Genomic DNA, 10,503 nt, shown 5'->3' on the forward strand with positions numbered 1-10,503 from the left:
TCAACTTTCTCTTATAGGTCATGATACATTTCAATACTTAGTGCTCTCAACTTTCTCTTATATGATCAAATTTTATATTCAGACGTAGAGCTGAAATCATATCAGAAACATGTATTTAAAGTTTTATCTGGTTATCAGAGATTTTTTTTGTGCTATCATACACCACTCTTTTTATATTCATATCTTTCAATGAGTTTATTGTGAATGATAGAAGGAGTCCTAATCAGAAACTTTCCAAGAATTTCATTTTAATCGACGCTAAGAGCTTCAGTAGGCGGCGTTAACTCTTACTTAAGTATACAATTAAAAATTCTCTATAATACCAAAGTATTTTATTGATATCTTTTGGAAACAGAAAAATAAGATACTTAGAAAGATTCATTTTTCAAAATTCTAGAAACAACCCATATTGTTCTGATTATGTAATACTAAATTTTATTGTTCATAAGGTTTTGGTATACTCATTCTAGATTGCACATCAATTGTATATCGAATACTGATCTTTTACGGTCAATAACAAGACTTCTGCTGACTAACACCAGCAGAGGTCACTTCAAGTTTCAAAGAATAAAAATAAGAGGTGTTTATTCACTCTACCCCCTCTAAAGAACCTCCATCGATCCTAACAATAAATTTTACATATATTAAAGTTACCAGAAAAGTATAAATGTGTTATGATCGAATAAAAAATAAAGGTGTGTAGAAGGATGAATAAACTATTTTATAAAAGGTATTACATTTTGAAATATTTAGACCATTGATTCTAGGTTGTTAAGCTTTGGATCTATTGCTATATATTTAAGTTTTAAAGTTTTATTTAGTGTTTGTAAAAATGTTGTGTTTGTTATTTACATACATATATAATCAACATATAGAATTTAGGAAAAGAAAAAGAGTAAAGCAAATGCAGAAATTAAATAAACACGGCATTTTTTATGGAAGTTCGAAGTCAACTGCTTCTGTGTCTCTCCTTCTTCTTAACATAAGGAATGTATCACTATATCATCTCTAGATCACATAGCATGGTGATTTAATCTCTAGGTTAACAAGTGCATGTATTGACCACATAGCATGAAAATTTATAGCACTCTCAAACTAGACGTTAAATCACATAACATGACGATTTACAAGTGGAATAATACAACACAAACTTGTGATGTTTACCAAATTATTTTTGACTTGTTTACAAAAATCCACTCTTAGGATATTCTAAGTGCTTGATGAATTTGTGGGATCGGCACCATTGGCTGGAGCTTGGTTTGATATGAATGAATTCTTGAATTCTGAAACTAGCTCCCTATCTTGTCTAGATGTTCAAGAATATCCACTCTCTGCCTTTCTCTCTCTGCTTGTGGCTCTTTTATGTCCTTTTTCTATTTTATTTGAAATAATTTTTGTTAATGTATTTATAGAACTCAAGAGTCAACGGTCAATGATGGATCGGTTAGGGCACCTGCGAGGGTGCTACAAACACAATATTCTCAATGAGCTGTAATAGTTCGTGTTCTAAGAATGCATACACCGATGAATTAGACCGAGTTTGGTTTCAAACCAAGCGAAAAATACTCGAAGTAATCATCCATTAAGAAAAACTGATAGATTTGAAAATTTAATGATTTGTGTAAACTGATCAACTGAAATACGGGGAATCAGTTATGGCTTCTATCAGTTCAGCTATGGACAAAACTGAACTGATATCAGTTGAACTGTTCAAATCAGTTTAAGAAACACAGTTGAGCAGTTAATACACAAAATATGTTTGTGGATGTTCGGAGACTTCAACTGCTCCTACGTCACTCTTTCTACCACCTCGAGTAGGATCCACTAGAAGACTTTGATCCATACAACACTTTGTACAAACCCACCAACTTAGGACTTACCCACTGTCTAACTGAACTCCTAGTCTAGAATGATGTTATCACATTCCAGCCAACACTTTTTTAAAGTCAATGTGTCAAATACTACATACACAGGTTTATTGTCTTTTTGTGTGTGTGAGAACTGATCTCTTAGTACAACACGAAAGTGTTCTCACACACTGAGAGAATTGTGCATCTAATCTAATCTGATTTCACGATGAAGTGTTCCCTCTGGGCTGATTGCTTCTTGTAAGCTGATATGAAATATGCGTGCCCTTTTTCTCTGTACCTTCACACACTTGTTGTATATTGGTCTTCACTGATCTTCTATTTATAGGCGGGAAACTGATCGTACAGTGAGCCTCAATAATTGTATCTGTTGCAGCTTGAATGTGTTCCTTGAGATTCATGTCTCGAATTTACTGAAATCTATGCTGGAACTTTTTGTCTTTAAGTGTTGCTGCAACGTCCATTATTGTACCTTGACAGTACAATAGCTTTTGTATCGTTGTGCGTAGCTGGAATCCACTTTGGTAAGCTTGTCTTGATCTGCAACTGATTGAATCCTAATTGATGCACCTAACTGGTCATCTGAAATGATGTTCAGTTGGGCTGGTGAAATCAGTTGACTCGTCAGTTGAACTGATTTCACTCTTTCAGTTGAAATTGGTCAGCTGAGCTCTTAATCAGTTGAGCACTTCATCAGCTGGCCAAGCTTATGAAGGTCTTCTGCTGAACCACCTTTCAGCTGGACAACCAATTGAAGTGTTCTTTGATATATCAGTTGAGCTGATTCAGTTTGGCCAAACAGCTGGCACTTTCAGTTCACATCTGTTAGCTTCAGATTTGGCTCTTTTAACTGATCAGTTCAAAGCCTGATCAGTTCCAGCTTCTGTGCAATTAGGTAAATCATTAGAAACAAAATAACAAGTTTTGTTATCATCAAAATCAAGATTACGAACATAAATGTTCCAACAGTCAAGATTCATCGATATCTACATCGTACGATCTACTTTTGTTTCAATAATGCTCTTGTACGACTTGTCCTTGCATCACTAATGCTCCTAACCATATATGAAAATACGAGTATTGGTTAACTATATATTTGAATACAACTTAGTGAAAATTTACTTCGTGTTATGCTAATCCCTTCTTTTTTCTGATAGATTAAGAGATCACAAGCCATTTCACATGTCCAGCAAGCTATCAAGAAACTTCTCTTGTGTTGCTCTAAGTATCTAACCTTCATTTCTTTTTATGTTTTCTTATGATTATATATTCTTCTTCCATTCTTCTTCTCTTATGAAGTGAATTGATCTGCCTTTACTTAGCTTAACTTCATAGTCCTCTGATCTTCAGACGAGTGATTTGAAGATTCAATCTTTGATTTGAGTCACTCTTATGTTATGATCTAGTGCATTATTGAGTAGTACTGAGATTAGTGATTTCTTGGAAAGTTCTGGTGCGTCAAGCTATTGACGTTGTTCCATTTGATTTAACTAGGTGGGCCGTAAAATAATAACGTCATATCTTGACAGGTAATACTTTCTCTGTTGAGGATAGATCCGACATTATGGAAAATGTAATATTGATCTTTAAGAGATATGAGGCAGTACTAGCAAATAGACACGCACATCGCCAGACTCATGTATCCAGCAGCCCAACTCACTAGCACCCAAGTAGGTTCATATGTAAAAATTAATTTTAATATTTTACTATACATACATGGAGTGAATAAAATTCAAAATAGCTTATATACTTTTTGGGGATATTAGGTACATAAATTTGTTAATGTATAATAACAACAACGTAGTTTATATTGTCATAGTACTCTTCACATATATATAATGCACACCCGAAAAGAAAAGAAAAGAAAAGAAAAGAAATTAAGAAAGAGAAGTGGAAGAATCGGAAATAGAAATTTTACATTGGGATTCCAAATGTGCGTGTCTTTGTGTGTGTTGTTTGGTATCATTAACAAATTGAGAGAGATCGAGGCACTTAGTTGATATGAAATGAATCTCTCTCTTTTTTTTTTTTTTATAATTCTTCATCTTCCATTTACTTAATTATTTCTATATTAAAATTTCATTAGGAGAGATGGAATTTTGAGTGGAAAAGGTTTTATTTGATAAAATTAAAGTTTCAAAATTGGATTTCAATTAACTTTCAATTTAAATGTATTTTAAATTCATTAAAAACGATCAAATTAATATAAAGTAAATTTGAAATAGATCAAATCTTTATTTTTTGTACAAGTGATTATGTTTATAGATTTTAAAAAAAAACCAAATTGGATAATAGTTGAAAATTAAACTGAAATATTTTTAAGATAGAATGTTTGATAAACAAGTAGTTAATTTTCATACTAGATTTTTAATAAAATAACAAAAATATCCTAAAATCTTAATATAAGACTATAAAACTCCTAAAATCGATTTTTCTTATAAAACGAAAAACGAAGAATATTTTTTTAAGCGATCGCAAACACTCCGGTCTATCCAAACACAGAGAAGTAAATTAAATCATGGATCAATGCAAGCACGCTCTACCAGTATTCATGATAGATGGAGTGAATCTAACAAAAAGAGAGTGGAAGATTTATTGCTTTCAACATTTCATTATTATGGGAAATTATTACTTAATGATGCCTTAGCTTTTCTTCTTGGATTTAATAAAAGAAAATTTATTTATTTGCAAAAGAAGCATAGAATAAGCCAAATTAATCAAGTTACACAACACTGCCCAATGGCCACATGTGCAGTACAGTCCAGCAAAACAGCATCTCTGTGTTCAAAACATGAAAGACAAATTAAACCTCCCCAAAAAAATAATAAGATAAGATTTTCCTCAAAAATATAAATACAAATAAATCAATATGAAACAGAATAGTACCCCACCCACCATTATCCATCTCTTGTGCCGCGCGGAAGCTCAAATAGAGTACACATGAAACTATATTATAAAATAAATATGAGAGAGGTTTTATGTAATACAGAATAAACATATATTTGTTCATGAAACGAGTCAACAACGGTCTCACGAATCTTTATATGTGAGAAGAGTAGTCAACCTACCGATATTCACAATAAAAAATAATATTATTAACATAAAAAGTAAAATTTTTTCATGATAACTCAAATAAAATATCCGTCTCACAAAATACGATATGTGAGATCGTCTCACACAAGTTTTTATCTGAATAAATTACCAAGAAAGAGGGCAAGAAAATATAAGTCACGGGTTTGTCTAGAAATGCCCTTATTTCACAGTTCTAGACATACAGACACATATTCCTCTCTCACTACATACCCGAGGTCTTCTTGGTAATTAAATAGTATAATTTTTTTTATTTTCTTATTGAAAACCCAAAAAAAAATTATATACAAAGCAACTTCACTAGCACTCTTCAAATTCGAAACCCTCATTCTTATAGAATATATTATTTTTCAAGAAAGTTTGGCTTATTTTCTTGGATTTTCCATGGATTTGATGCTGGATAACTGTGAAGGGATTCTCTTATCCTTAGATTCTCACAAATCCGTCCCGGCTCCATTTTTGACCAAAACTTATCAGCTCGTTGATGATCCGAAAACGGATCACATTGTTTCTTGGGGTGAAGATGATGCAACTTTTGTCGTCTGGCGTCCGCCGGAGTTTGCTCGAGATCTTCTTCCTAACTATTTCAAGCACAACAATTTCTCCAGCTTCGTTCGTCAGCTTAACACCTATGTGAGTTTGTGTTTTGTTGGATTTATGATCTGTGCATGAAATGATGATTTTCTGATTTGGGTTTCTTTTTTTTTCTTGTGAATCCTGGTGAAATGATGATGAAACTAGGGTTTTCGGAAGATTGTACCAGACAGATGGGAGTTTGCGAATGAGTATTTCAAGAAGGGTGAGAAGCATTTGTTGTGTGAGATCCACCGGAGGAAGACGTCTCAGCCGCCGCAAGTGTCCCTCAACCACCACCACCCATCTCTCGGCCACCATTCCATCAATGGCCAGAGTTTCTTCCCCTACTCCAGCCGAGATAGCATATCGCCACCGGACTCCGATGAACAGCAACCAAACACTTGGTGTGACTCCCCGCCAGTCGCCTCCCCAAATTGTAGCGGCTCCGCCGTGACCAACGTCGCTACCTGCGGCGGCAGCCCCTTGTACAGCAGCTCGTTTATTGCACTTTCTGAAGACAATGAGAGGCTCAGAAGAAACAACACCGTGCTTGTATCTGAGCTAACCCACATGAGAAAATTATACAACGATATTATATATTTTGTGCAGAACCATGTGAAACCAGTGGCTCCAAGCAGCTCCTATCATTCCTCATTTTTCCTCAACTCAGCAAAATCTTCTTCTGCAACGAATCCCTTTAATGGCGGCGGCTCATCAATGCTGCAAAAGCCACTGAATCAGCTCATTGGGTACAGCCAAATGGCATTAAACGCCCACCAAGGTAATGCATATTTGGGATCCATTAACATCAACTCCTCTTCTCCTCCAAGCAAGATTTCTCAGCCCGATGTCACCATTCACAACGAAAATGAACACAGTAGAACAAAACTTTTCGGTGTGCCGCTGCATTCCAAGAAAAGATTGCACTCAGAATACAGTTCTTCGATGGAGACAAACAAGGCCAGACTGGTTCTCGAAAAAGATGATTTAGGATTGAATCTCATGCCTCCATGTTAACTCATTTGACCCAATTAAGATTAGTGCTAAATCTCAAGATTTTGTCCATCTTATGTTCTCTCTTTAATATTTTCTACGTTTTAGTCTTTGTTTAGCCCATCTGTTAGAACTAGAAATTATCATCAGAAAATACATATCCCTTTGTGCGTACGTGTTGTGTATATTTCCCCAGCCGTTGATGCAGGCTGGTTTTTGTTTAGATTGAATTAATCAGCTTCCAAATCACTCAAACTCAAACACCGTATCTTTTTTACTCTCTAATTAACTAGTTTTCTAAGTTTCTTTTCAGATTTATTTCTGTTTGCAGCATTTAATTTATCCTCCATAATTGGACCAGAACTGTTCTTTTTCTCCTTGCCCTTTTGCCTCTCTTTCCGGTTTTGTTATCTGAACAATTCAGTCAGACAAATTAATGCAAACATGAAAAAAAAAGAGGGAGAGAGAGCTAAGAGGCTGAAGCTGAAGCTTTTTCTTTTTTCTTCTGGGATTTGTCTTCTCTTCATTAATGTATCATACGTACATGTATGACCATATCTCCAAGAGTTACTCGTACGTTTCTTGAATTTTCGATAAATAAGGTTGTAATCTATATATATATATATACATATATATGATTAATCATTATCATCGGATCTAATACATCTATGCTTCTAAAGCAGTAAGAAATTAAAGGTAGATAGGTAACCAGCTAGCTAGCTAGTTATATAAAATTAATTTTACTCAAAACAATATATTTTTTGCTGTAATTAGCACTGTTATTATTATTACCAGAATGGAGCTATGATTATATTTGGTTGAGATCTCCATTTTTCTCGTTTCTGTTAATTCATTTGACCTGATGTACAGTAGTCTGCAGGGAGGAAACGAACACAGAGATGGCAACAAAAATAAATGCGTAAAATATTAGTGTAACGAGGAAAAATGGTATGGGGTGGGATCTCTGTATTGTAGGTATGAAAGGGAAATATAGGAAGAAACTGACTAAAACTGTTCCTTGAAACGTTGCTATCAAGGCTTCTATACTTCTTCTGATGACCAGAACACCTTTGCCTTTTCCTCTTTCAAGGGTTAGTCTATCGTGGCCTTTGTCCTCTTGTTTCAATAACATTAGATCATATAAATGCTTACTATTTTTATAAAAGTTGATATATATGTTGATGTTTAATCACGTCGTAGAAATAAAAATTCTCAAAGTCTAGAATAAAATGATTTTTTTTTAAGTATCTGATCAATCTCTCTTTTACACTTTCTCAACCCCTCCAACTTGCTCTATTGCAGTTTTGCCAAACAATCCAAATAGTCTCTGGCGCGCACACACAAATATTAATATATATTCTTAAAACTCAATTTTTTAAAAAAAATTATTTGTTGTAACGTACACGTGGTGATGTAAATATTAGATGATTTTTTTTTATTTGGTGTTTCGGTCTATTACGTTTTTAAAATTTGGTTTTTATATACTAACTTTTAATTTTCAGCTATTTTGGTATGATTAGTGACGTGATATAAAAAAAATGGACAATTTCCGATGTCACACTAGCATTTTTCAATGTCAAGTCAACATTTCTGGTGTCACTTCAACACTCAGACGAAATAAGATTAAAACAATGAAAGTTAGGATAAAAAATGAAGTTTTGAAAACTTAAAGGACCAAAACCCAAAATAACAAAAATTAATGAGCCAAAAAAGTTTTTTTTTCTCTTATATTATAGTAGAATGTGCTATTTATATAGAGTTGTCAATATGGGTTGGGTCTGTCGGATTGGCTTAATATGTTAACCAATTTAACTGGGTTGGGTTGGAGTTTTCCCAATAAATTTAAAACTGCCTACGCGGGCCAGCCCGCAAAGGTCGCCGGCCTAGGAGGGCCAACCCATGGCGTGCTCAGGTTGTCCTGTGGTTTGAGAAGATTTTTCAAATATAATAAAAAGTGTGAATTTTTTGTGCTAATAACTTTGGTCTGGTGGGGAGTTGATGAGGGAAAGAAAATGATGCATTAGAAATCTTGGGAAGCCCTGTGCCAACCAAAATGCAAGGGTGGTCTGGGTTTCCGTCACCTGAAAACCTTCAATAAGGCATTGTTAGCTAAGCAGATATGGCGTATCATAAAGAATCTAGGCTCGTTGGTAGCTAGAGTCCTCAAAGCACGATACTTTAGACACCAAGATATCATGAAGGCCAGTCTGGGTAATAACCCATCTTATCTTTGGCGATCCTTGGTGTGGAGAAGACCTCTACTGGAGAATGGGATTTGTTGGCATGTGGGAGATGGAGCTAAGATTGCCGTGAAGGGGGATAGATGGATTCTGAACTGTAGAGATGGCGTAATTCCAGTCGGTACGCAGGACAACCAAATGGTGGGAGATGGAAGGAATCACTGGTACGACAACACTTCTCACATCACCTGGTGAAAGAGATCATAGCCATTCATATCTCTTCGACCCACCGTGAGGACTACCGATTCTGGCTCTTTGATCCGAAAGAAAATTACACAGTTCGAGATGGGTACAAGGTAGCTACGGGATTTTATGACTCTCCAGTCTCTAGTTCGAGCTCTCGCTTGAAGAGTTGGTGGCAATACCTTTGGGCTCTTTCAATCCCTCCGAAAGTCCGGATATTTTGTTGGAGAGTAATGCATGATATAATACCTACATGACAAAATTTATCGTCTCATCATGTCCCATTCTCTGGTGTGTGCCCGCTGTGTCAGTCAGTTTGTGATTCGACAAGCCACACATTAATTGTGTGCCCCACAATCAAAACCCTACTGGAAAGGGTCCTGCTTCTGGCCGCTTTTGAAACATGTTAGGCATTCCTATGGATGAAGGAGAAGCTTAGTAAACCAGAATTTGAGATGTTTGCGATGCGAACTTGGGCAACCTGGTCTGAATGATTGAGCTTGACCCACAAGAAAAAAGGACGCTTAGATGGCATTAATGCAGATTGGAGTGAGATTCTATTACATGACTTCCAACATTCTAGACTAGCTCTATCTTCTAAGGGAACCCAACAAGTGTAATTCACCTAAGGTCTAGGTTGCTCCACCAGAAGACAAACTCAGATTGGACGTAAATGCCATTTATAATGAAGACTTCAATAGCTATGCAATTGGAGGGGTGGTCAGAAAAACCACGAGGCACAACCAGTCATAGCATTTGGAAGGAAAATTGATAAACCCTAGTCTATTACGTGTGCTGAACTTCTCGCTATTTAGGGTGCTTTAAAGATCTCTCAAATGCACAACTTACTGATTCATCAAGTTACATCAGACTCTCTTATAGTAGTGCAAGCAGTCACAAGACAGGAGAGAATCTCACTTACGTAGGGTCCATAGCTACATATATCAGAATTTATATCAGAATTTTCTTGGACTCTCAAAGTTATATTACTCTTAGTCATATTAGGCGATCGACAAATGTAGTTGCTCATTCGATTGATGCTTTTACTATTTCATCCTCGTCTCACTTCGTGTGGGAGACTCGGGATTTTACTCTTTGGTTAATTCATCTTGTAACGAAAGACATCTTAACTTTTCAATAAATTACAAGATTTGACCGGCAAAAAAAACTTTGGTTAACATGTAAAGTATAAAATCATAATTTTTTTAAAAGATTTTTTATATACATTTTTGTTCTTGAATAATGAAATTCAATTAATTATATAGTTTTTTATGGAGGCCAACCCACTTAACTCGCAACTCACTTTTAGATTGAGATATGCTAAAAATTTCTCAACCCGTCAGGAGACGGTTCAACTTCAATTTGGCCCTCCGAATGGTTGGTTTTGGCAGGCCAACTCGACACACCACGGGTTGGCTCGTTTGACAGTACTAAATGAATATATGTAAGAGACGCAAATGTAAATATTGGTAAATTAAATTTTTCCAAATAAATTTCCATAAAAATCCCTATTTTTTTTATCTCATCTTTAGATATGCGTGTAAATATTGGTT

At 35.3% G+C, this 10,503-nt stretch overlaps 1 protein-coding gene across 1 annotated transcript; it reads left to right on the forward strand.

Moving 5' to 3' along the window:
* Positions 1–5,162: 5,162 nt before the first annotated feature.
* On the forward strand, positions 5,163–6,597 carry LOC140828391 (heat stress transcription factor B-4-like). The gene is made up of 2 exons (XM_073191369.1): positions 5,163–5,591; positions 5,700–6,597. The coding sequence occupies exons 1-2, from the start codon at positions 5,343–5,345 to the stop codon at positions 6,549–6,551; spliced, it is 1,101 nt and encodes a 366-aa protein (XP_073047470.1). The 5' UTR covers positions 5,163–5,342; the 3' UTR covers positions 6,552–6,597.
* The last annotated feature ends 3,906 nt before the right edge of the window (positions 6,598–10,503 follow it).

Source organism: Primulina eburnea, chromosome 3, assembly GCF_022965805.1.
Source record: "Primulina eburnea isolate SZY01 chromosome 3, ASM2296580v1, whole genome shotgun sequence".
NCBI classification, from domain to species: Eukaryota; Viridiplantae; Streptophyta; class Magnoliopsida; order Lamiales; family Gesneriaceae; genus Primulina; species Primulina eburnea.

Bases quoted from the DNA above. Each gene is read 5' to 3' on its own strand.
- LOC140828391 (XM_073191369.1), top strand. From the start codon at position 5,343: ATGGATTTGATGCTGGATAACTGTGAAGGGATTCTCTTATCCTTAGAT. The intron at 5,592-5,699 runs GTGAGTTTGTGT...TGATGAAACTAG, and splicing joins TTCGTCAGCTTAACACCTAT to GGTTTTCGGAAGATTGTACC.